We start from the raw sequence: 27743 nt of genomic DNA on the forward strand, positions 1-27743 counted from the left end.
CACCTTATAGCTATGCCCTCTAATGTTAGACATTTCCCTACCGGGAAAAAAGTTTTGACTGTCTACCCTATCTATGCCTCTCATAATTTTATATATTTCCATCAAGTCTCCCTAAACCTCCGACCTTCCAGAGCAAACAATTCAAGTCTATCCAACCTCTCTATGTAGCTGAAACCCTCTAATCCATTGAGCATTTTGGTAAACTTCCTCTGCACCGTATTCAAAGCGTCAACATTTTTCCTGCAACGGGCGATCAGAACTGCACGCAATATTCCAAATGCGGCCTAAACAAAATCCTCTAGAGCTGCATCATGACTTCCTGCCGCTTGTACTTAATGCCTCTAGCAATGAAGGCAAGCATACCATAAGCCTCTCTGTGTTGCCACCTTTACAGAGCTATGTACTTGAACTTGTCATTTGGATTGAATTTCTAAAGTGTGCTTAATGGGCATTTGTCCATGAACTTACATATTCAAGAAGTTTACTACCAATATTAAACAACCATCTTTATGCATTGCATTTAAATAAAGAAGGTAATGATTAACCAGATTGTGCTTTTAGATTGTGACCAGTTCTAGTCTGCAGGGAACATTAGTAATATTCAGATATGAAAACATTGCTGAGGTCAGAGTACTTAATTGAGGAAGAACTGGAGCAAACTGGTAGCTTGTACAGCTGGTGAAGGACACAGGGAAAAGAGACATTATAGAAAGATGCATAGAATCGAAAAGATAAATATGGCACTTTGTCCCAAGTCAAATTGTGGGTAAAACTACAGGTGACTCCACGGGGTGGAGGGAGGAGAGGGGTTTGTGTTCCTAGAAAACGGGATGTACTGCAATTTTCCATGATATGAAGCGATAATTTCCATTTTAGTTAGTTGAATTTCTTTTAATTTGCCTTTTCCATAGTGAATTTCCATTTTGAGAGTGAATTTTATGCCATATTTCAAAATTTTGGCGTGATTTCAAAATTGTGTAAGGTGAATTTCTTTAACCTGAATGGTTATAATGCAGGGGCTGGCTGTTGTGACCTATCTTTTTGTGAAATATCTTTTATAATATAAATTCTGATTAAAATATGTGACTTTTTCTTGATAGTGTAAAGCGAGATCCAGCATGAATTAAAATTATGGATTTTAAACATTATGGAATTAAAACATTTTTACGCCAATTCCAAGTCAATAATATTCTAAGAAAAGCAGTAGTGATCCTTTAACTCTTAGGCCTTGGTCCAGATTTCTGTATACTTTTTCCAACCTGCCCTGACACTTGCCACCAACTATGCAAAATTACTCCAGATATCTCTATTCTTGTATCCCTTTTAGAATTAGGCCATTGCATTTATATTACTGCTGTTTATTTATCTAACAGATTGAAGTCAGAGCAAGCACAAGGGACCAAGTGGCATTGCCCTTGTCCGAATTTGTATATTTATAGTATTTGATAATTTTAACCACACGGAGAAGATTGACAATCCCTTCACAGTCCAATTGCAACTGATAAATATGGTAGTGGAGCAAGGGAAAAAAAGCCAGTCCAAACAATTTTCACAAGCACTGGTTGCCAGCACATATAAAATTATCTTTTTCCTCATTTGTTTTAATAAATTCCCCAAAAGTTGAGAAAACCATGGAAAGAATCAAAATAATTTCATCCAGGGAGAGTATCTATATTTCTATTCCTAATACTACTATAACTGTGACAGTCCCCAGGTCAGGATGAAAAACATACCCGTAAGTCTCCCTGCAGTTGAATTTCCACCGACTTAGTGAGGAAGATCATGGTATCATTATATTGCCTGATTATTCCCTCCCCATTCTGGGCAGGCACTTGTAATTGACACCTTCACTCTCTGTCCCTGAAAACTTCTAACAAAGCCAGAAATCTTGGGGTTATTATGGATTCAGATTTACATTTCGACAGTCACATCAAATCAGTAACAAAATTGGCCTACTATCTATCACCTCAAAAACGTAGCAAGATTGTCAGCTCAAGACTTAGAAAAACTTGTACATGCCTTTATTACTAGTAAGCTAGATTATTGTAACGGTCTCCTTGCAGGTCTTCTGAAAAAAACTGTCAGGCAGCTACAGCTTGTTCAGAAAGCTGTTGCTAGAGTTCTAACAAAGACCAAAAAATTTGAACACATTACACCAATTCTTAAATCCTTACATTGGCTCCCTGTATGTCAGAGAATTGATTTCAAAGTCCTGCTGCTCACCTATAAATCACTACATGGTTTAGGACCAAAGTATATCACTGACATGCTTCCACTATATAAGCCTTCTAGACCGCTAAGATCTTCTGAAACCAATCTGTTAGTGATTCCCAGAGTAAATACAAAACATGGGAAAGCAGGATTTAGTTACTATGCAACAAATAGCTGGAATAAATTTCCTGAAGATTTAAGACTTGCCTCAACTTTGACCACTTTTAAAACAAGACTGAAAACTTTTATGTTTACTTTAGCTTTCAGCTAAATCTTAACTACATTGCACTTTTAACTTTTGCACTTTTTATAATGCATTTTTAATTTTGCTTTTCTTTTCTTTTAATTCTTCTATTTTATTTCATTTTATTATTTCATTTTATTGTATGACATGTTTTTATGTGAAGCACTTTGAGTCTGCCTCGTGTATGAAATGTGCTATATAAATAAAGTTGCCTTGCCTTGCCTTGCCTTGACTGGAATATATGCTACCGAAACATTAAATATGTTTAATATTTAATTAAACATGTTATGCTAATCCACCATCTGATGGATTAGCATAGCATGTTCAGTGTTTTCATAAATTGGCAGTAGGACAATATAAACAATGTTAAGTCGAGAAACTGCTTTGCACGAAGCAACAGTACTTAATTGATAATTGTACACACTCCATAGTTCTACTATAATTCTGGAATTAAAATCTCAAAAGCAAAGAAAATGCCAATTTTTGTGCCATTCTGAAAGTAAACTAATTACCTGTATGACACAATTGGGAAGGGAAGCTGCAAACCCGTTCAATTGCATCACTTATCCATTGGGTTACTGGAAATAGAAATAGAGGTAGTAGATGAAATAAAAGACTACTTATTTTTTTAAACAAATGAACCACTTTGCCAATTTCAGCAAACATATGGAAATGCATAAAAAGCAAGAAGTTCCTTCGGAGGCTGTAAATAATGTTTTTTTGGCAAAAGCTTCAACTTCCTGTTGAAGGGGGGGTGGTAGGATCTGGATTTACGCGATTTAACATTAAATTAAATATCATAAATTATGTTGTTTAAGAGGGAACTGCAGATGCTGGAGAATCGAAGGTTACACAGAAAAGCTGGAGAAACTCAGCGGGTGCAGCAGCATCTATGGAGCGAAGGAAATAGGCAACGTTTCGGGCCGAAACCCTTCTTCAGACTGATCGGGGGTGGGGGGTGGGTGGGGACAAGAAAGGGAAAAGGAGGAGTAGCCAGAAGGCTGGAGGGTGGGAGGAGACAGCAGGGGAGCTGAGGAAGGGGAGGAGACAGCAAGGACTAACAGAATTGGGAGAATTCGATGTTCATGCCCCGGGGGTGTAGACTCCCCAAACGGAATATGAGGTGCTGTTCCTCCAATTTCCGGTGCTGCTCGCTGTGGCCATGGAGGAGACCCAGGACAGAGAGGTCGGAGGCGGAGTGGGAGGGGGAGTTGAAGTGCTGAGCCACCGGGAGGTCAGCTTGGTTATTGCGGACCGAGCGGAGGTGTTCGGCGAAACGATCGCCCAACCTCCGCTTGGTCTCACCGATATAGATCTGCTGGCATCTAGAGCAGCGGACGCAATAGATGAGGTTGGAAGAGATGCAGGTAAACCTCTGTCGCACCTGGAACGACTGCTTGGGTCCTTGAACGGAGTCGAGGGGGGAGGCAAAGGGACAAGTGTTGCATCTCCTGCGGCCGCAAGGGAAAGTGCCCGGGGAGGGGGTGGACCGAGAGGGAAGGGAAGAATTGACAAGGGAGTTATGGAGGGAGCGGTCTTTGCGGAAGGCAGGTATGGGGGGAGATGGGAAGATGTGACGAGTAGTGGGGTCACGTTGGAGGTGGCGAAACTGACGGAGGATTATTTTTTGTATGTGACGGCTGGTGGGGTGAAAGGTGAGGACTAGGGGGACTCGGCCCTTGTTGCGAGTGCGGGGATGGGGAGAGAGAGCAGTGTTGCGGGGTATGGAAGAGACCCTGGTGCGAGCCTCATTTATGGTGGAGGAGGGGAACCCCCGTTCCCTGAATAGTGAGGACATTTCAGATGTCCTGGTGTGGAACGCCTCATCCGTGGAGCAGATGCGGCGTAGACGGAGGAATTGGGAGTAGGGGATGGAGTCCTTACAGGAAGCAGGGTGGGAAGAAGTGTAGTCCAGATAGCCATGGGAGTCAGTGGGTTTATAGTGTATGTCGGTTAGAAGTCTATCACCTGCAATGGAGATAGTGAGGTCAAGGAATGGTAGGGAAGTGTCGGAAATGGTCCAGGTGTATTTCAGTGCCGGATGGAAATTAGTGGTGAAGTGGATGAAGTCAGTCAGTTGTGTGCGGGTGCAGGAGGTGGCTTCACCACTAATTTCCATCCAGCACTGAAATACACCTGGACCATTTCCGACACTTCCCTATCATTCCTTGACCTCACTATCTCCATTGCAGGTGATAGACTTCTAACCGACATACACTATAAACCCACTGACTCCCATGGCTATCTGGACTACACTTCTTCCCACCCTGCTTCCTGTAAGGACTCCATCCCCTACTCCCAATTCCTCCGTCTACGCCGCATCTGCTCCACGGATGAGGCGTTCCACACCAGGACATCTGAAATGTCCTCACTATTCAGGGAACGGGGGTTCCCCTCCTCCACCATAAATGAGGCTCGCACCAGGGTCTCTTCCATACCCCGCAACACTGCTCTCTCTCCCCATCCCCGCACTCGCAACAAGGGCCGAGTCCCCCTAGTCCTCACCTTTCACCCCACCAGCCGTCACATACAAAAAATAATCCTCCGTCAGTTTCGCCACCTCCAACGTGACCCCACTACTCGCCACATCTTCCCATCTCCCCCCATATCTGCCTTCCGCAAAGACCGCTCCCTCCATAACTCCCTTGTCAATTCTTCCCTTCCCTCTCGGTCCACCCCCTCCCCGGGCACTTTCCCTTGCGGCCGCAGGAGATGCAACACTTGTCCCTTTGCCTCCCCCCTCGACTCCGTTCAAGGACCCAAGCAGTCGTTCCAGGTGCGACAGAGGTTTACCTGCATCTCTTCCAACCTCATCTATTGCGTCCGCTGCTCTAGATGCCAGCAGATCTATATCGGTGAGACCAAGCGGAGGTTGGGCGATCGTTTCGCCGAACACCTCCGCTCGGTCCGCAATAACCAAGCTGACCTCCCGGTGGCTCAGCACTTCAACTCCCCCTCCCACTCCGCCTCCGACCTCTCTGTCCTGGGTCTCCTCCATGGCCACAGCGAGCAGCACCGGAAATTGGAGGAACAGCACCTCATATTCCGTTTGGGGAGTCTACACCCCCGGGGCATGAACATCGAATTCTCCCAATTCTGTTAGTCCTTGCTGTCTCCTCCCCTTCCTCAGCTCCCCTGCTGTCTCCTCCCACCCTCCAGCCTTCTGGCTACTCCTCCTTTTCCCTTTCTTGTCCCCACCCACCCCCCATCCCCGATCAGTCTGAAGAAGGGTTTCGGCCCGAAACGTTGCCTATTTCCTTCACTCCATAGATGCTGCTGCACCCGCTGAGTTTCTCCAGCTTTTCTGTGTAACCATCATAAATTATGTTTCCTAGTTCAGAATGTTGCTCTTTATATATGATTCTGCTGTCTGATAGATCTATGATGGACATAGTTGCTTGTTCTATTCATACTGGTTTCTTCTTCTTGTGTATGGCGTGCACAGCCTAAAGTTGTAGGACAACTTATTCTATTTGATCTTATTTGAATGTGTACGCCAGGTCGATTGCATTTGTCGAAACAGGGCAGACCACGTGAAGGTTGCCATCTTCCACCACATACTGGTTTCAGAACCTTCTAAAAGGATGTAGCATAGTTTGATTCGTTTTTCGATTAGGACTTCCAGTTGTAAGTTCAGTGAAAATTGACAGGTAAGAGACAGTGTAATGGACAATCTAACATACTTTGTTTCCCGTGGTCTTTGTGGACAAGCTCCTTCCTCATTTATACACATTGCAATACAGAAGTTAGATATCAGCTGGCGGTGAGATGTTGGCTCATCTGACTTCCCTCTCCACTTGATACTCAGTCTAAAGGTGGAGAACAGACATGGGGTCCATTCACCATCTCAGCCTTGTATCAGCTGGCCTATTTGGTGCTGCCACATACTCTTGAATTAGTTCACCTCTCTTTATTAGAAAGGTGAGCGTGATTTTATATCCGTTGTTGATTTGATAGTAATTTCTAATTAACATCACTTGTATGTCTTTGCTTATGTTATTTGTGTATGCTCTAATATTTTAAAATTATATAAATCCTTTTGAGCTATTTTTGAATATCTCCCAATTATTTGGGAGATGAAAAGCAGTTCAATTCAAAGGCCTGATGGCACGAGCTGTCTAAAGGACAGTGTGGTGGCCCAATGGTTGGATCTTGCGATCTGCTGCCTCAGGCCTTGCTGCTCATGGATTGCTCCTGTTTGTGGGGTGGTTGTACCGCTGAAGCCTCTAGGACATTAATATTGATGGGACTCCAATATTGATGGGACTCCAAAAAGTAAACATGGTTGCAGGATGAACAAGTGTGTGCAGAGGACCAGACCAAGTATGATTTGGCTTGTGGTTGTGAAATAAAGAAATAAGCAAAAGTGGGTGTAATTCATACACAGAGGTTTAAAAGTACATCCTACTTGTCACTGGATCCCATTATCCAATTCATTAATTGAGCAGGTAGACACAAAATGCTGGAGTAACTCAGCGGGAAGGAATTCCTTCTCTCCAGAGATGCTGCCTGTCCCTCTGAGTTACTGCAGCATTTTGTGTCTACCTTTGATTTAAACCAGCATCCGCAGTACTTTCCTACACTCATTATTTGAGCAGTTATTGTATAATCTTGGCTCATTCTTGCTGTCGAGCAGTTCCCTCGTCATTGGAACCACGGAATCTGATGTCAAAACAGCACACTTGAGTGAACAATTAAAATACTTATTAACTTTTTCTTACTAAAGTGATTTTGAGAAGTTTAATGTGGTTTTGTTTCGGCTGGATCTGGTTCAAATACGATTCTGGCACTGACACTGGGACAAGAGGGATTCAGATTGTCACAGAGATTTTACGGGCGTCTGGTAATTAAATTATTGGAAACAATTGTGAGATACTGGTACATCATCCAGCTAGTGCAGTCTGTGGGGATGGCTTAATGTTTTAAAATGTTTATTTGTGCATAATTCTACAGTAGTTCACCCTTTTTGAACTGAAAACACTCATAAAACTGGATATTTTGATTTATTCTTGATTGATTGATTGAAGGACAAGGAGAAGAAAGCTTTAAATGAATTATGTGAAAAGGTGCAAATGAGGTCATATGTAAACCATGATTGTATTCAAGTGGCCACTTCCTGCTCCCGTTTCGTAAAGCCCTGTCCCACTGTACGAGTTCATTCAAGAGCTCTCCCGAGTTTAAAAAAAAAATCAAACTCGTGGAAGCACGTAGAATGTACGTAGCGGGTACATCGGAGCTCGGGGACTCGTAACGCTAATGGCAGGTACTCGGGAAACGCGGTAAGCTCGGGAAGACTCGTGAAGATTTTTCAACATGTTGAAAAATGTCCACGAGAGCACCGAGTACCTACGAGCGGCCATTACCGTAAATCTCCGAGTTCGATTCAGGGCAAACTCGGCAGAACTCTTGATTGAACTCGTACAGTGGGACAGGGCTTTTAGTCTACAAATTGTTTTAGAATATATTTATTATAAATCCTGCCCCGGTTTTGATTTATAGAATGGAGCACTGGACACTAATTAAAATCCAAGCCTGCATATCTGAAATCGAACCGAGTCATAGAGCATTGTAACAGGCCCATTGCCCAAACCGATCAACATGCTCCATCTGCACTAGTTCCCCCTGGCAGTATTTGGCCCATATCTTTCTTAACTTATCTATCCATGTACTTGTCCAAATGTATTTTAAACATTGTTATAATAAAAGGCCTTCTTGGCCACCCTATCTTCCTGTGGTGGACCTACATTTTTGGGGCCCTGAAGCTTGAACTGTTATGGGGGCCCCTTCGCAACCAGCAATGTGGTCAGGGTAACCACTGTTATCTTCTTCAATGGGGTTGTTCCACGACAGGCTGGCTAGGCCCCCGATGGGGGTTCAGGGGGCAACGCCCCCTGAAGCTCCTGCATTTTCAATAAATTTAAAGTGATTCTCAAGCTTTTCGCTGGTAGTTTACATAACAGAAGCGTAGAATTTTTCTAACGCATAAGCAGTAAAATAACCCCCAAAAGATATGTGTTTCATGAAATAGACAACAGGTGCAGGAGTATGCCATTCGGCCCTTCAAGCCAGCACCGCCATTCACTGTGATCATGGCTAATCATCCACAATCAGTATCCCATTCCTACCATCTCCCCATATCCCTTGACTCCACTAACTTTAAGAGTATCTATCTCTCTCTTGAAAGCCTCCAGAGAATTGGCCTCCACTGCCTTCTGAGACAGAGATTTCCACAGATTTACAACCCTCTGGGTGAAAAGGTTTTTTTTTTGTTTTTTTTTTGTTTTTGTTTTTTTTTGTTTTGTTTATTTTATTAGAAGTTAATACAGTACAAAACATAGTTAATTTTGGAAATTCAAGGATCATGTCTGAAATTTAGTTGAAAGATATGAACATGAATTGACCATTAATCCAGCGTAACAACTGAAATATCTTCATTGTCCTCATTTTGAGAGTACATTATATTTAAAAGCCTTCTCAAATTATTAAATGATTGTCTTTTCGGTATAAATCCCGTTTGATCCGTATTTATTAAATTGTTAATATAATTATTCAGTCTTCTAGCTAGAATCTTTGCTAAAATTTTCTGATCCGTATTTAGAAGTGAAATAGCTCGATAAGAACCCGATTCATCTAAATCTTTATTTTTTTTTTGGTATAAGCGTTATTGTTGGGTTTCTAGTAGTTTATTTTCGGTATAAGCCTGCATGTATAAATTGAATAATCTTGGTACAATTGACTCCTGAAATCTTTTATAAAATTCATTACTAAAACCATCTGGTCCTGGGGTCTTCCCATTTTTCAGTGAGTTTATTATTTGTTTTATTTCTTCACTAGTAATCCGTGCTCCTAATTGCTCTTGTTCTAAACTATCCAATTTTGGGAGAATGCAATTATCTAAAAAATTTGTAATTTTACTAACATCTGTATTTATTTTAGATGTATATAAATTATGATAAAATTGGGCAAACCTCTTATTAATACCCTTTGGCAGTGTTAGAAACTCACCCTTATCCGATTTAATTTTAGTGATAGTTTTTTCCTTTTCTTGTTGCTTCAGTTGCCTCGCAAGTAATTTATGTGGCTTATCCCCAAATTCGAAGTGTGCTTGGTTTGTAATTTGGAATAATCTTATAACTCTTGCCGATAGTATTCTATTGATTTTATATTTCAATAAAGCTATCTTATTATGTTTATCTATGGTTGGGTCAGTTGCATTGTCCAGTTCTAGTAATTTTATTTCCTGTTCTATCCGTGAAAAGGTATTTACTCATCTCCATTCTAAATGGCCTACCCCTTATTCTTAAACTGTGGCCCCTGGTTCTGGACTCTCCCAGCATTGGAAACAAGTTTCCTAAGCCTCTAGCGTGTCCAAACCCTTAATAATCTTATATGTTTCAATAAATGGCCTCATGCAGCTAATAAAATCTTTACATAAAACATGTTACCTGAAATGTCTCTTTGCCTAGCACTGAAATGAGAAAAAACATTTTCACCCAGAGTTGTGAATTTGTGGAATTCTCTGCCACAGAAGGCAGTGAGTGGTCTTGTCTCCTTCAGTAGCACCTCGGTCTCCCATCCTGAGCTCAGACACCACACTCACCTCACCTACGCTCACTTCCCCTCACCTAAACCTCGACTAAACTCATCGCATCGAGGATACCTCACTACCAAACTTCTCCTCATACCTAAACCTCGCACCTCAACTAAACCTCCCACCTCACGATTAAACTCCACCTCACACCTAATCCACGCCTCGACTAATCGCCACCTCTCTCCCGCTCCCGCTATTTATAGCCCCTCCCCGGCCGTTGGCGGCGCCTAACGTCAGTCCAACTAGGGGGGCAGTGCGGAGAGTGGTGCAGGCGCATTGCCCGAGAGAACCAGTGGGAGGGGAGGGGCGTGTTCGAGTCCGAGCCCCTCCCCACGGGAGCGGGAGAGAGGCGGTAATTAGGTGTGAGGTGGGAGGTTTAGCGAGTTGAGGTTTAAGTGTGAGGTGAAATTTAGTCGAGGCGAAAAATATGTTTCATTTCTAGGAAAACAAAAAAATCGGAATTCCGATTTAAATCGGAAGAATATCAGGACTAAAGTCGCTTCTGGGGCCCCTACGGGATTAGGGGCCCTGAAGCTTAAGCTTAATTAGTTTCATAGTAGATCCGCCCCTGGTGATGCCACCCACTTGTGTTTCATCTGCAAGCTTGCAAATCGTGCCTTGCACATTCTCAACCAGTTGTTGATATAAAACACAAACAGCAAAAGGTCTAGCACTGATCACTGTGGCACACCACTAGTCATAGACCTACAGTCTAAAAAAACAACCTTCTACAAAGCGAATTTCCTATCTGTTCAACTGTCATTTTAAAATGATGTAGTTGTGTACATGACGTTTTGGAAATTCAAGGATCATGTCTGAAATTTAGTTGAAAGATATGAACATGAATTGACCATTAATTCCAGATTTATTAATTTTATCTCTTGCATTGCGTTATGAATTCTAGTTTACTGGTTCTAATGTCAAAATTATTTTGCCAAGAAAGAATACAAGAGGGTGATATGGCATGAAGTAGAAGAAATTTTGCGAAGTTTGCATAAATGTGATGAACCTCAAGCTTAAGTAACTGGGGGAGGAACTTGTTTAGGTCTTTGTTTGGGACCAAAATGGTTGATACTGTCTCAGAAACTGTAAGCTAATTTGATTTTAGTTTACAGTTTCTAATCAAATATATTTAATCTTAGCTTGCAATGTAACATTGTTTAGACAATATTCGGTATCTGAAATTGTTTTAAAAGTACAAATGTTAAAAATACAGCATTCTTGAAATGGAAAAACATCAAGCAGGTGAACAGTAAAACAATTTATTACATTACTCCCCTAGTTGAAACTCACCTCATTCATACCATGCCCATTTTAACCAGTAGGATTGTTTATTGTATTTTATCGAGGGCTAATTGGGCCTGACATCAATGAAATAGGATTTAGTAAGATGAGTGTAAAACACATTTGATGTTATGATGCAAACTTAATGATTTGGGCCAATGTCTAAACAAATGTGTTCTGAAAAAAGTATTCTAACAAAATATTAACCTGTCCTTTTATCATTTCCTAATAATTTGTCATGTATTTGTAATTACTTTTATTTTTTAAGCAATAATTGTAATTTACTGATTGTTGTTTACTGACATGCATTTGGCTTTTTCAATGGTTGGGCAATAAGGATGAAAAAGTTATTATGACATAATGGGTTCATAATGATTGGATTACTAAAATTAAATAGCTGACCGAAGCATCAATCATTTCATTATTTTGTTATTGCTTTGCATTTTGTCAGTCATTATTATATACATATTACAGAATGTCTTTAAATGCTGGGTTTTTAAAGTTGGATTTTGATTGTAATTCAAAAAGCTAATTCATTAAACAGCTATTTGTTTAATCTATATAATATAATAATAAAAAATAAAAATTAATAATATATATATATATTAAATTGGCCTACGTACCTGATATCATGAGGTAGGTTTTCTCATCTTTTATTTAACTGAGGTTTTATCCTCCTCTTCTAACTGAAAGGAAGCATAGGAAATTATTTTGTGGGCACAGTTGAAGAGTAATTTTACTCAAAACAATCCTTTTGCAAATAAATCGATTCCATTGTTAGGATGTGGTCAACGCCAAGGCACTGTGCTATTTTAGTAATGCACAGACATTAAACATCACATTAGTTACAATTTTATTTCACTGTGATTAAAATCTGTAGAATGGCTTGGTCTGAAGTTTGTACAGCTGTCCTACACTCTGTCAAATATCAATGAAAGATTTTTAATTGATGTTTGTTGCTTTAATCTACCCCGTTGCTGCTGTTGGATTTCAGTCATGATCAAGATTTAAATCTGATTCTGTTTGAATGATAGGTGTGCACAGTGATTTATAAGTTTAAAGTATTTTGATTAATAACAATAGAGAAAACTAAAATAAAGCTTTACTTCAAAATGAGGTGGTGAGTGTAGTCTAATAAAATTTCAAAGTAAAGGTAAAGCTACATTTTTAATGTTCGTTCAGGTTCAAAGGAATCCAAACTACATCTGGGTAAAGTCACTTCACTTAAATAGATTCCAAAAAAGTCTTCAAAATTAATCTATTCATTTTATTCAATATCATATTTCCTGACAAATTCCAATCATTTTGGGTAGCAAGTGGTTTCATGTCATATTAATATAAATCAAGGTCAGCCATAGGTTTGATTTTTATTAAGTGAAATATAAACAAGATTGCAGCAAAACTTTGTAACCATACAATTAATGTATGGTTGAAATATAATGAAGGGCTCAAAGGCCTCTGATTCAATTCATAAGCAAATTAAGTGAAATCCAAATTTAAGCTTTGCTTCTTCGTATCTTGTTTTAGAATACAAAGTCGACATTTTGGCCATATAGTGTATTTGTTTGATTACTAATTTCAGAGATTACAAGGAGAAAAATAATTATACACACATTTACTTAACAGCATTCTTTCATTTTGGTTTTCCTACCATTTATCCCAGTATACATTACGTCGCATATTCAGATGTAATGCCATCTGCCAAGCTTTCCATCTGATCCATTTCCTGCTGTCATCCTAGACAACACTACCCACAACGCCATCAATTTCTGGTTCATTTGCAAGCTTATTATTTATTCCTTCTCCATCCAAGTCAGGGTCCTAGCACCGATCCTTGGAATACACCACTGGTTGTAGTCCTTCCAATCAGGAAAGCATCCTTCCATCATCATCTTTTGCCTTCTAATCAGCAAGCTATTTTTGGATCGAATTGGACCTTGCAAAATGCCTTACCAAAGTTCATGGAGACAATATCTACTGCCGCCTGGCAAAATCAATCTGAGGGATGCTGAATCAAGGTTAACCGTGGGCAAAGTTGCAGGTGAAGCCAGAAGAGAAGCTATAGCAGTTGATTGTAATCTTGTTAGGTTGAAGTGTAATTGAGCCTTGGGATCTAATTTTCATCCCCTTTCCCACCACTTCAGTTATCAGGACTGCTTGTCAAAATAAAAACTCATAACAGAGATCTGCCTGATGGCACTAGATATTAGCATGCTTGCCTTCTATTTGAGTTGAAAATAAAGCAATTAGAAATTGGTGCCATAGCTAATGGAATCTACAACTATACGTATACCATTAGGCCTGAAGTCTGAGGCTCGATAGAAGATCTCTACAGATTCTGCCCTTGAGTGAACTTGAGTTCTAGTGAACTCAAATGAGTGCATCAGATGTGCTACCAATTCTCCTGCTGTGGTCTAGGCGGCAACCAAATTAAGCCTCTGCAACAGCCTGTTGAATGTGAGGCATGATGATAGTGGAATAATCTATTGGAGCCTGGATTTCTAGGGCAAAGGGTGGAGATTGGAATGTGGATAATTGACGATACTGTCTTTAACATGATTGGAAGGTATAGCTGGCTATATTTTTAGGTGAATGCTTATTACATTTTTTCCAGAGGTGCTCAGCAGCCTCAAACAACAGTCGTACATGTTCACCATTCATCAGCCGTAAGCAACTTCAGTAATTTTCTGTCTAATTCGTCCTGTCATACTGTAGTGCTATATCACGTCAATATTAATCGTAGATCTTTTGAAACTGACATGAATTAACTAATCTTCTGGGGGAGAATATCACTTGCTGGTTTGTGCATGTGATAATGCGAGCAAATTAAGTAAGAACTTGACCCCCATTTGGTTCTGAAAATGCCAGGATATGTAAGGGGGAATGATAATTAAATTTGATTGATGATTTCTAAATCTTTGTGACTCAGTATAATGCTATTTACTTTGCTTTACAGTTCCTAAGAAGTTGTTGGACGAAAGCAATCCCAAGCCTACTCATTATAAAGGGATTCAGCAGCTCAATTTTCCACCACACTACAAGCCTTATGACCGTAACATTGTAAGAGATGGTGTCTTTTCCCATGATGTGTTACCTTTTATAACAGAAGCATCCTTGCCAGGTATGTTATTTTGCATGATTTTAAAAGGTGGTTATAATGGAGGATCAATTATCTTTCTCTAACTTAGCATTTATTTATGACAATGTACCTGCAGAGTAACTGCGCAGCTCCATAAAAACAAAAACATCTAGAAATATTGGGCTAGTCTGGCAGCACTGCAGAGAGGTAAACTGTGAATTTCCGGTGGATAAAGTTAACCAGAACAATGATGAACAATGTTTTTCTCTGGCCTGCTGAGTATTTACAATATTTCCCATTCTTTTTTATGATTTCCATTATCTTCAGTTTTGTGTTTATCTAAAATATATTTTCCTTTCATCTGTTTACACAGAGTTCTATCTTGCAACTTCATCCCAATAGCTAGTTTATGCATCAATTTTAGAGAAGGATCTAAAAGGAATCTGCTAACTACAAATAAATCTGACTTTAAAACTTGCATATGCACCCTAGAACCAAGAACAGTAGAGCACAGATCAGGCCCCATGGCCCAAAATGTCCACGCCGAACATGATGCCAAGTTAAACTAATCTACTCAGCCTGCACATGGTCCATAATCCTTCCATTCCCTGCATATCCATGTGACTGTTTAAAGCAGTGGTTCCCAACGTGGGGCGTACGCCTCACAGGGGGGCAATTTGATTTTTAAGGGGGGCAATTGAGCGCGACTGAGGAGGTCTGGATCCAAATTTTCGATTTTAATTTTTTTGGATTTTCCATCAGGTAAACATATGTAGTTTATGTTTCAGATGTTATTTTGAGTAAATATTTTTTTGGGGGTAAAAAAGGTCTTTATTGTGTAGTTATTACATAATCGCCACAATGTTCTTTTGAAGCTTGTTTAAACCAAGGTATTGGCGTTTTAAGCTTCTTCAGCTGAAACGGAGTTCACTTTTTAAATGATAAGAATTATATATCACCACATGGAGGGGGGCATCAGGATTTTAGAGGTGATTATGTGGGGCATGGCCAAAAAAAGGTTGGGAACCACTGGTTTAAAGCCTCTTAAATGCCATTATCATATCTGCCTCTAGCAAGTTCCAGGCACCCACCCACTGGGCAACTTATCACAATTACCGTCTTTCTTTGCCAAACTTTCAGAATATATTTTTCCCCTTGAGTGCCGAATTACTGTTTCAGACAGAATTAGATGAAAGTTTGATTAAAAATTAAATGTGGATATAAGAACGATGGAAATTTTTAACACAATTGTGTGAATGAAAACACGAGTACAGGAAGTAAGGTTTGAAAATCCTATAAGTACGAATCATGTGCAGTTTTCAGATGTCACAAGAAATTAGGGAATTGAAGATAATTGGGTGGATTGTGCCGAAAATAAATATTTATGGGTAATATTTAGCGAAGGTTTACCGAAGCTTGTGAAGCAGAGATAGTGTTGAATGGAGCTTAGCACAGTCTAGTAGCTGAAAAAATGCAAAGCTAATGTGTAATTTAATACATTTACAGAGGTGGTTCCTCTTAAAAGGAATTAAATAGCAATGATAGACAACATTGAAAATAAAAATATGCAGATATTTATTTTAAGAAAGTAGGAAGTTACTGAAATTGATCTTTTGCTTTCCACATCTTGTTAGTTCACGATTGTCATGATTATTTAGTTGTACCTAATTGTCTTGTTATCCACATTATACATCTCTTGAATGCATGTTTGGAATATAGTCCATATTTAAAAAAAATCCTCCAAACCTTTTCATGGTCTTGGTTCACACAGTATAACTACTAAAGGTCACCTTCATATGGTCTCCTGCTCCAACCCCACAGAACATCCCCAAATGACTCGATTCTTGTAAAGTCCCATTCAACCTACATCTGGGATCTTCACAACTTCGATAACTTCCAGTTTTTCAGCACCCCATGCCTCATCTTTACTAGGGACATGCAGTCCCATTGCACTTCCATTCGCCACAAGTAAGGTCTCAGGGCCCTCTGGTTCTTCCTTGAACAGAGATCCAATCAGTTCCCTTCAACTAACATTCTCGTCCACCTGGTGTAACACGTCCTCACCCTTAACAACTTCTCTTTTGACTCATCCCACTTTCTTCAAATCAAAGGTATAGGTATGGGCACTTCCATAGTCCTCAGCTTTGTCTGTCTTTTTGTTGGTTATGTTGAATCCTCCTTGTTCCAAACATGCTCTGGCACCATTCCCCAACTCTCTCCGTTACATCCACAATTGCATCAGGGCTGCCTCCCACATTCATGAATAATTCTAGAGAACATGGATAGGTGGTAGGAAGGAACTGCAGATGCTGGTTTAAACCGAAGATAGACACAAAGTGCTGGAGTAACTCAGCGGGACAGGTAGCATCTCTGGATAGAAGGAATGGGTGACGTTTTGGGTCAAGACCTTTCTTCAGACTCAAGATGGATCTCGACCGGAAATGTCACTTATTCCTTCTATCCTTGGTGTTTTGTTTCAACTCAAAATGTCACTTATCCATGTTCTCCGGAAATGTTGCCTGACTGCTGAGTTACTCCAGCACTTTGAGTCCTTTTGTGTGTTAACTGTTTGTTTTCCTGTTTCATATTCACTTGGACTATCTTTAACACCTCTCTCCCCTTTCTCATTCTCTCTGTCTCAACCAAACGAGACTGGCTATTGATTGACATCAATCGCAAACTCACCGACTCCCATAAAACAACTCCCCTCACCCTAAATCTTACAAAGACGACATCTCTTAGCCTTAATTTATCCGTCTTTGTTGCATCTGCTCCCAAGATGTGGCTTTCCACTCTTAGACATCCAAGATATCCTCTTTCTTCAGTAAATGTGTTTTTCCCCGCTGCTGTGGATGGAGCCCCCATCTGTTTCTGCTGTGTGTCATGCAATTCAGCACATGTTCCTCCTCTCCTCAGAATATTCCTCATAACCATACATAACCATATATAACAATTACAGCACGGAAACAGGCCATCTCGGCCCCACAAGTCCGCGCCGAACATCTTTTTTCCCTTAGCCCCACCTGCCTGCACTCATACCATAACCCTCCATTCCCTTCTCATCCATATGCCTATCCAATTTATTTTTAAATGATACCAACAAACCTGCCTCCACCACTTCCACTGGAAGCTCATTCCACACAGCTACCACTCTCTGAGTAAAGAAGTTCCCCCTCATGTTACCCCTAAACTTCTGTCCCTTAATTCTGAAGTCATGTCCTCAGATTTAATCCATTAGCCTCCACACCCAACATATCATTCACTGATATTTCTGCTACCGCAACGTGATCCCACCACCAGTCACACCTTCCCTTCCCTATCCCTTTCCGCAGAGACCACTCTCTCTGTCACTCGTCCCTTCTCACCAAACCCGCTCTCTCCACAGACACTTTCTCCTATATCTGCAGGATATATATATATAAGACACTTGTCCCTGCACCCCCTTCTCACACCTATCCAGGGATCACAGCAGCCCTTCTAGGTGAGAGGGGTTCAGTTGCATCTTTTCCAAGCTTGTCTATTGCATCCTGTGCTCCCGATATAACCTGCACTACATCAGCACGGCCAAGCGTAGACCAGACGATCATTTTGATGAAGAACTGTGCTCTCAAAGTATGCTGGGGGCAAAAAGCCTCTAAAATACCTCAATCATGATTGAGTGAGACCACAGGCAAATTGGATGAACATCACCTCTTATTCCGCTTGGTATCCAACGGTATAAACAGCAAATTCTCTAATTTCAACTAATCCCCCACTCCTCCTCTCTTTCCTTTCCCACCCCGCCCCACCCATTCCCAGTACGCAGACCTTTCTCCACCATCTCGGTCACCCTGGTCCTTTCTCCCCCTCTATATGTTCATCTCACTGCCCTCCCATCCCCAAGTTCTGCATTTCCCATTTATCCCCCCTGTGTAATGGAGTTTAATCTGAGCAAATGAGAAGTGTTGAATGCAAGGGGAGAGTAAAATTAGCGACAAGACCCTAACAGCACAGATGTGCTCAGAGATCTTGGCGTCCAAGCCCATTGTTCCATACAAGTTGTGGCAACACAAGTAAATCGAACGGTAAAGGCAGCGTTATGGTACGTGCCTTCATTGTTAGAATTGCGAAAGACTAGAGGGCATAGTTTTAAGGTGAGAGGATCATAGTTTAAAAAAGATTTGTGGGGCAATGTTTTATTAAACATGGAATGTGATGGTTGGCTGGAACGGGATGCAAGTGGTGGTGGTCAGGGCCGATTCGACAATGGCATTTAAGATGTTTTAGATGGCACATGGATAAGGAGGGATATGGATCACATGCAGGCAAAGGAGATTTGTTTAATCTGACATCACATTTGGCACAGACATTGTGGGCTGAAGGGGCTGTTCAATTGGCGTACTGTTGTATGTTGACACCACTTTGTCTCCTTTTCAAAGGTTTCAAAGGTTTTTTATTATCACGTGTTCCAATTAAGGTACAGTGATATTCGAATTACCATATGGCCATACTAAACAAAAAGCAACAATCCACACAACTACATAAAAGTTAACATAAACATCCACCACGGCGGGTTCCCCACATTCCTCACTGTGATAGAAGGCAATAAAGTCCAATCTTCTTCCCTCTTTATTCTCCCGTGGTCAGGGCAGTCAAACCATCCGTCACCTCTAGCCTTTGTCACTATCTTAACCCATCTTCCAATCACACCCCCACCTGAATACACGTATCACTTGCCAGACTTTGCCCCACCAGCTTTCTTCTCCTTATTCCATCTGTCTGAAGGATCCGAACCCGAAACATCATCTGTCCATTCCATTCACAATTATTGCCTGACCTGCTGATTTCCTCCAGGATTCATTTTTTGCTGAAGATTCCAGCATCTGCAATCTTGTGTCTCCATTTTACTGCAAAAGCTTTGTTGGTTGTCGTTAAATTCCCACCTAGTCCACAGTGCTTTGCAGTTTGTGAGCCATACATGTTATCATCAAAGTTGCTATGCACCTTTATCTCCAGTCCTATGGTTATTTATAATAAAGCCACCTACGCTGATTGCCCAGCCCGCCCTCAAGTCTGGAAATGACTCATGGTACATTAATCAAACTTCTTCAAACTAAAACTCTGCAGTCCAAACTCGTATTCACCCAATAATAGAATTGATTCGTTAGTTTTCTTCCTGACACCCTTTAGTGAGAAGACAGTGTTTATTTCTTTCAGTTCTTCAATGCCCCAATTTATTTTAAAAAATTGATATTTAATGTACATGACATATTTTTTGTCAACATGCGTTTCTATCCTTATCTAAATGTATAGTAAAATAACTTTAAAGGGCATTATTCTGCAATCTCCCAACGTTCTCTTTACACTTATGTCATTTGTTGGCTAAGTTTCACAGCCATGATTGACTCAGCTATGGTGAGGCTAAGCCCAAATTTTCTAACCCACTTCAGCCTACACACTGCCCCTGTACAGATTTACAGATACACCATGGCTGGGTTTATTTTCATTCTTTATATCCAAGCCTAACGTCTGATGCCAATCCCGATTCCCACAGTTACAATAAAGAATGTTGGAATAGGCTTAGATATCGGGCTGTATTGGGTATGCACATCTGAAATGAAGAAAAGGCTACTATACAAATCCTTTGTAACAATTATATGAAAGACATTTGAAACAAAAATCAGGATTTCCTAGATAACTTAATTGGAGTGAATTAAAATTTTAACAGCTCGAGGCAAAGCCTGGGCAGGAACTGATAAAATCTCAATTTTTCTATAATAGAAACATTGACAACCTTCAGCAAATTTAAATTAAATTATTACCATTTCATATCTGCAATTGGTGAGAGGAAGTTGTATCTCATCCTGGCTAAATATAATAAAAGATCCTTTGAAGGCAGTAATAAAATTCATCTTTTACTTCTGAAGAATCAGGGAACAATAGTTTAGTGTGTTTGGTCTAAAGTCTAGGAAAAGTTACTATTACACACTGAACTCACGCAGTGGATTTGAGTCTTGTCACACAACACCAGCTATATAATCTTGACTTTCATTCTAAACTTAAAAAAATTGTTTGGCATATAATTGTCAGAGAATCGTGACGTTACATGAATCGGTTTCAGATGATTTCTTGCTATTTGTTCAATGCATGGTCTTACTATGTATTGAATAATGTCTCACTTTGAAAATTAACAACACATTGTGTTAATGTAGAAGAAAAGAAGAAAGGAAGATCAGCCTCTAATTATCCAATGGACACCAAACCCCTGCCGATCCCAGTGGATGAAAGTGATAAGAAACTTCTGGAAACGAGGGGTATTCGGACTGAGATGGCATTATTAAGCAACATTCTGGAAACCTACTCTTACGTTATAGGTAAGCCAATACTTGCAATTTTGTTTTGCCATGTATTGTAAGAAAACTAATTGTTGTATTGGCTGAAGCTTTACCGTCTAAAGAACAACATACATTTACATAGCATCATTAATATAAGCAGCAAACCAAAGTGTTCTGCAGATAGGAAATAAGAAAAAACATATATAACTAAGAAGATTTAGTTTAGTGGCAACAATTTGCGGCTGGTAGTTGGTTAAAGTCTCATTGACTCTGCAAGACAAGCGTGAGACAGTAGGAGATGGATTAAAATGAACATTGTTGCTGAGGTGGAGGTAAATGTTCTTTGTATTGGAAAGATATGCACATACCAAACATATTTGTGGGAAACTCATCCATGAGGTAGTAAATTGGTTGATTTGGGTGGGATGGGGAAAGGTTGCAATCAATGGCATGGGAATGGGATTTATGTTATATTTAGACGACAAGCTGCTGCGTTTTGAACAATGGTAGCTATTTTCCTAAAATGTAGCTGTAATGTTGGACATGAAATATTAGCAGGCCCAAGACCAAGCATGGAGATACCACATACAATTAAGGCTGTTGAATGGCAATGGTGAATAATTTCAAGAATCTCATGTTTCTCACTAGGTGTATATTTAAAGTATCTCTTGCTTTGAACAGTTCATTAATTAGTCATTGGTATAATGGAAATTGATATTATGAAACAAAATGTAGAAAAATAAATCCATAATATAGAAGAAATTATCTTACTAAAGGCCAAGCCTGACCATAATGAATCTGGGGCTGCACTTGGCCTTTGCATCTGTGCAATGCCTAACATCTATTCTCCCAGTGCCCGGGCAGTAGAACATGCACCAGAACTGCCCTGATAGTCCTCTGACAGCCATGCTGTCAAAAGATCTTTCCCAGAGTTTTTAACTTTTCTAGTTACAAATTAAAAAAAAACATTTACACCCAAATTAAATTGCAAATGAATTAAAAACATAAGTTTTGAATAAAATGGAAACAAAACTTTTTTAGGATAGCGGGGAGGGGCGGAGGGAGGAGGAGGGGGAGGGAGGGAGGAGGAGGGTGAGAGGGGGAGGGAGGAAGGGGAGAGAGGGGTGAGGAGAATAGGGAATGGGGGGGGAGAGAGAGAGAGTGGGGGAGGAGAGAGGGGAGGAGAGAGAGGGAGGAGAGAGGGGAGGAGAGGGGGGGGGGGAGGGGGGGGGGAGGAGAGAGGGGGGAGGACAGAGGGGGAGGGAGGGGAGAGATGGGGAGGGAGAGGAGAGAGGAGGAGGAGGAGAGAGGGGGGGGGGGGGAGAGAGAGGGTGAGAGAGAGAGAGAGAGAGGGAGTGAGAGAAAGAGGGAGAGGAGGAGAAAGGAGAAGGAAGGGAGAGAGGGAGAGGAGGGTGGTGGGGGGAGAGAGAGAGAGAGAGAGTAGAGGGGAGAGAGTAGAGGGGAGAGAGGGGGGAGTGAGGGGGAGACAGGAGGGGGTGAGTGAGGGAGATGGAGGAGGGGGAGAGGTGGAGGGGGAGAGAAGAGGAAGGGGGGAGAAGTGGAGGGGATGGAGGAGAGGGGGGAGGATTCGAGGGGTGGAGGGGAGGGGTAGTGGGGGGGGGGGGAGAGGGGGGGGTAGATAGGGAGAGGGGGGGGACAACTTTCTCTATTTGATCTTATTTGATTGTGCATGCCAGACCACGTGAAGGTTCCAATCTCCCACACCTGTCCCATTGTGATGGCATATGCATGCAGCAGCTTGATTTTAATTTTTTTTGATTTTTTTACTAAAAAAGCAGGGAAATTAATAACCAAATGTTCTAATTCTACTGGAATATGTAAAAATATCTCCATTACGGCAAAGAGTGGAGTAAATTTACAAACAGCTTAAACGAATTTTCGCGAAATAGAACCCGTTACAAACCAACAAACGACATTTTTAATAGTTTATTGATGTTTTTCTTGCTAATGTAGCAGATTCAAATAGAGCTTAAAATGCTTAAAGAAAATATCATACCTGCTTATATATGTCCAGTTGATGTTCCTTAAACATAAACTTACTGTGGCAAGATATTTATTAATTGAAATATAAATTAATGCATTTCCTGACCATAAATTTCGGCATTCTCCAATTCTTAAAGCTCACAGTGGGTTATAGAATACATTTAATTCAAGGTAGTTAAATATTAACAAGGCAGCATGGCAAGATGCTTAGCTACAAAAGGAGAATTTCATTTTGATTGATGAATTATTGTGTGTGTTAAATATTAACTACTATAAATAACAAAACTAAAGCTTATCTGTGGAAGTCTATCCTATCACTTTGGTTACCATTGATTTAAATGAGAGGACAATTTGAAAATGCTCAAAACAACAATGTGTCAATAGATTTGTCAACAAGTGTGACAGCATAAGCTTCAGTGAATGGCAGAATAAGTAAAAGTTTTATCTGACCAACAACAATGTGAAGGGCACCCAGCTTTTGGCAAACATGCAAAGGTTGGCGCCAATTGCAGTTCACAGCTAAGAAGGATTGTGTGACATTTGAACCCTTAAGAAGTTATTACTTTTTTGTATGAGGTACTGGAATTCATGTTATGCAATTGAAAGTAATGGGAATTCCTGGGCCCTTGACTCTCATCAGCATGAGGGATCTGAGGTGGAGTTGAAATAAACTCAGTCAGACTGAGTGATAGCATTTAGCTGAAGATTAAATAAATATTTTGCATAAACATATTTTCTATACCATTACAATGCACAAGAATGAATCTTAGGAAAATACCTAATAAAACACAGTAGAGCTTGAACATTAGTTTGAGTGGGAACAGGTAAAAGGTAAGGGAGACAGAATAATAGTTTAATAGTTTAAACAGTTCAGTTAATAGTTTAAACAGTGCACTGTTGACATATGATAATCTTCACTATCCTGCCTTCGTGACAGACTAAATAAAATTGCCATGTGGTTACCAGCTGAGAAGAACATTGAGCAGTATGTTGCTGTTTACTTTGATTAAGAAGTAAATTACTTCTCTTCATTTCAGCGAATCCAGAGAAAACGGCTTTATATTTCCTGTCTGGCGTGTGCATTGGACTGATACTTACACTGTGTGCTCTCGTGGTGCGGATATCCTGTCAGACAGACTTGAAGAAATCAGTGGTTAAGAACACAGATGTGGAGGACAGTAATGATGATGATGACAGTGAGGATGATAATTCTGACACTACCTCCGACCTGTCAGCCAGGCGACACCGACGCTTTGAGAGAACTTTAAACATGAATGTTTTTACCTCAGCAGAGGAACTGGAACGGGCTCAGAGGTTGGAAGAAAGAGAGCGGATAATTAGGGAGATCTGGATGAATGGTCAGCCTGATATTCCTGCCACCAGAAGCTTGAATCGCTATTACTAATATGCTATCTAGATCAGCGGTGTTGATAATGGTAAGAGCTCAGAATACATGATGGTGCTTTCGGTACCCACAGCTGTGCAAGACTGGAACTATAGATATCCTCAGCTCTGGGTGCATCTCACAAACAATAACTGGTGCAAAAATATTCATTTCACTAAATATTTGGAAGAACTTCTCACCATGATCAAGCTAATGTGTTTGACAACCGAAGACCCCATTGCTGCCCATGAATCCACTGAATCAACAACGTTAATTCAAAGAATTTATCATAGTTAACGGATATGTTTGTCTATTTTCTTACAGCAAATCCGGTCTGAGGCCTCAGGGAGAAAATCCTGTTATTTCATTTGTTTAAGTATAGTGATAAATTTTCATATCATTCAAGATGTTACAAAAACTTGAGGATGTGGGGGAAGCAACCTCATAGAAGCTGCACAGTGATTTGCAGGAAATACTCCTGAACATGACTTGGCCTTTCTAATTTGACGCTGACAACTGGAAGCACTTCATAAAACTTTAGTGTTTTTGAAGTAACTTTTATAACTTGCAAAAACAGGATATATGAATGTATTGTACCAAAGATGAGTTAAACATGGCCAAAATGTGATGATCTATTGGTTGAATATTCACAAAAAAAGAATGGAAATCCATTTCTGAATGCTGATTTTCTTCTTGCATCCTTCCACTCCAATTGTTGGAAATTATGGAGAGCAGTACAAAAATAACCAAGTCAGTGTGTCCACTTCTCTCGGCAGCTGCTTAGGTTTAGTTTTGCCCGAGGTTATCATTGTTATAAGAAAAATTGCAAATGAAAGGAAAACAAAAATTGCTAAAAGCGCAGAGATCTGATGAACATTACACTGCCTATTTCCTCCTAATTCAGACAAGCTGCACGTTTCTGGTATTTTCTTTCAGTTCTATAAGTCACATTGACACTGCAGTTTGAGATGCTAGGGAACGGACTTTGCTGTCTGACTGCTGACGAACCTTCAGAAAATCTTTTATCTAATAATTACCAAAATATCTTTGATATTACAATAAAACTTTTGTGAAGGGTTTAAGGTTTATATATTCATAACCTTAGCCACAAAACCCTGACAAAATCCTTGATATTTTACTGTGTAAAAATAAATTTGTCATTTAAAAGAAACATGCGACCATCATTAAAAGTGTAAAAAACATACAAATGATTTTGCTTTTAGATATTCTACATTTTTTTTGGTAATAAAAGGGATGTTTAAAAAAAATGCTGCTGTTGTTAGGTTCAACTTCTGTGCAAGTTAATCCAGGTGTTTGCCATGATGAGAGGCTTCAACAAGCTAAAGAGAAAGGACTCATTTCTGTTACCAGGAGGTCCCTATATAGAGAGGGTAGGATAATAGAGAGAGTAGAGAACATATTATTTCATTAAGTAATGGGGTCCTAGTACTCACAGCCTGAAAGCCTGGTGGAGGTAGAAAACCTACAGTATATTTAATACAAAGTAACCAGTTGACTATTGAAGTGCAATAGACTGGAAGACTGAAGTAATAAGAATGGTGAATTGTGACTAATCTTAAGTTCTTTTGCTGAGCGTAGATACGTAGCCTCTTTCTTGCCATAAATTAGTATGATTCGTGTCACTGCCACAATGTTCAAGTGAAAGCCTGGCTTAGTTTAGTTTAGATTGACCATGTGGAAACAGGCCCTTCGGCCCAGCTTCCCCCTTGTACCTGACTAAATGTTTCTTTCACGTTGCTCATTCCATACACCCACCATCATTTGTGTGGTAAAAGTTACTCCTCAGGTTCGTATTAAATCTTTCCCCGTCACCTTAAACCTATATCCTCTGGTTCTCGATTCACCAAATCTGAGCTAAAGACACTGTGCATTTACCTGATCTATTCCTCGCATGAATTTGTACACCTCTATAAGATCACCCCTCATTCTCCTGCACTCCAAGGAAGAAATCTCTAGCCTGCTCAATCTCTCCCTGCAGCTCAGGGCCACGAGTCCTGGCACCATTCTCGTGATCTTCTCTGCACATTTTCTAGCTTGACAATATCTTTCCCGTAACATAGTAACCAAAACAGAACACAATACTCTAAATGTGGCCTCACCAACATCTTATATAACTGTAACATAACCACCCAACTTCTATATTTAGATTCAGATTCAATTTTAATTGTCATTGTCAGTGTACAGTACTCTGTACTCTGTCTGATACTCTGATAGTCTGATACTTTAATACTCTGACTGATGAAGGCTAATGTGCTGAAAGCCTTTTTGACCACCCTGTCTACCTGTGATAAGGGAAGGGGGTTAAGCCAAAGGTTTTAAAGGACAAATAATCTACAGACAATATTCTTGCCTCAACACCAAGTGTAATGAGTTTGAATGCAGGGGTTTAAGGGTCAGGAACTGGCATGGAATAAAATGAAGGGGTTACTCATTTCCCTTATGTAAAAGGAAATGTAGATTTTTGATCGTGGGTTGTATCAGGAAATTCTCCCACTCGCTATTATTTTTTTTCCCTCGAGGCTAGGGAGTCTTAACTACTTTTCATGTTAGCATTTATGTGCCATTAATTTTCATTGATGTTATCGGATAGTTTTAATGATTTACAACAATCATTCCATCACTGGAGTAAGCCTTAAGGGAACCATAATAGATACAGAACCCAATATTCAGCCACTATTCTTATCTGATCCAGAAATTTGATTTCAACAGTCTTAAGAAATAACATTGCTCCTAACTACATCACTGGCAACTATTTTAAAATCATAATTGCTACCCTATAGACCAAGGAGCAGCAGAGGAAGTCTTTCAAAGTAAATTTATGAGATGTGACTTTATTAATTACTCCAACTCACTTTCTCTAGTTTATGAATGAAGAAGAACATTTGGAGATTTTTTTAAATATCTCAATAGAATGGTTTAATCAAAACCAATAAACGAAAGAGTTACTTTTTAGTTTAATTTAGAGATCCAGATTGGAACAGGCCATTTTGAGCCCACCAAATCCACTGACCAGAGAGCCCCGCACATTAACACTATCTACACAAATCACGGACAATTTACATACCGAGCCAATTAATCTACAAACATGTACGTCTTTGGAGTGTGTGAGAAACGGAAGATCTTGGTAAAAACACAAGCGGCCACGTGTGGGACCGAACCCTGGTCTCCGGCGCTGTTAGGCAGCAACTCTATGTTACACCCTTATTAGAACAAAAACGATTAAATTAACAAAAATAATTGGAACAGTATGATCGACAAGAGCAATAGAAACACATAGGATGCAGGATAAATAAAGGACACCAGAAAGACCCATGAAGCAAGACTGTGACTACAGGTGAAATAGTAGTGAATATTATGAATTACAGTCCATTCCCACCTATATTAGCATTTAAATATCATTTTTTTCCTTATCTCAATTGTAGTAGTTTTAAAGCAAGGTGCTTTCCTTGTACATCGGTCTGAACATGAGAAATGCCACAGTTTAAGATTAAGGGGTAAGCCATTTAGAACGGAGATGAGGGAAAACATTTTCAAACAGAGAGTTGTGAGCCTGTGGAATTCTTTGCCTCAGAGGGTGATGGAGGCCGGTTCTTTGGATGCTTTCAAGAGAG

At 40.2% G+C, this 27743-nt stretch overlaps 1 protein-coding gene across 5 annotated transcripts in view; it reads left to right on the forward strand.

The window, feature by feature from the left end:
• LOC129697238 (protein eva-1 homolog C) overlaps nt 1-24263 on the forward strand; it is a 271653-nt gene extending 247390 nt beyond the window's left edge. For 4 of the 5 annotated variants that reach the window (XM_055635589.1, XM_055635592.1, XM_055635591.1 and 1 more), the window contains 3 exons: nt 14287-14451; nt 20601-20762; nt 23765-24263. In XM_055635589.1, coding sequence (XP_055491564.1) covers nt 14287-14451; nt 20601-20762; nt 23765-24132 — 695 coding nt within the window. In that variant the 3' untranslated portion in view covers nt 24133-24263. The remainder of the gene's footprint in view (nt 1-14286; nt 14452-20600; nt 20763-23764) is intronic. The other variant, XM_055635590.1, reaches the window with a different exon arrangement.
• Nucleotides 24264-27743: the final 3480 nt, after the last annotated feature.

This window comes from Leucoraja erinacea, chromosome 5, assembly GCF_028641065.1.
Source record: "Leucoraja erinacea ecotype New England chromosome 5, Leri_hhj_1, whole genome shotgun sequence".
Lineage (NCBI taxonomy): Eukaryota > Metazoa > Chordata > Chondrichthyes > Rajiformes > Rajidae > Leucoraja > Leucoraja erinaceus.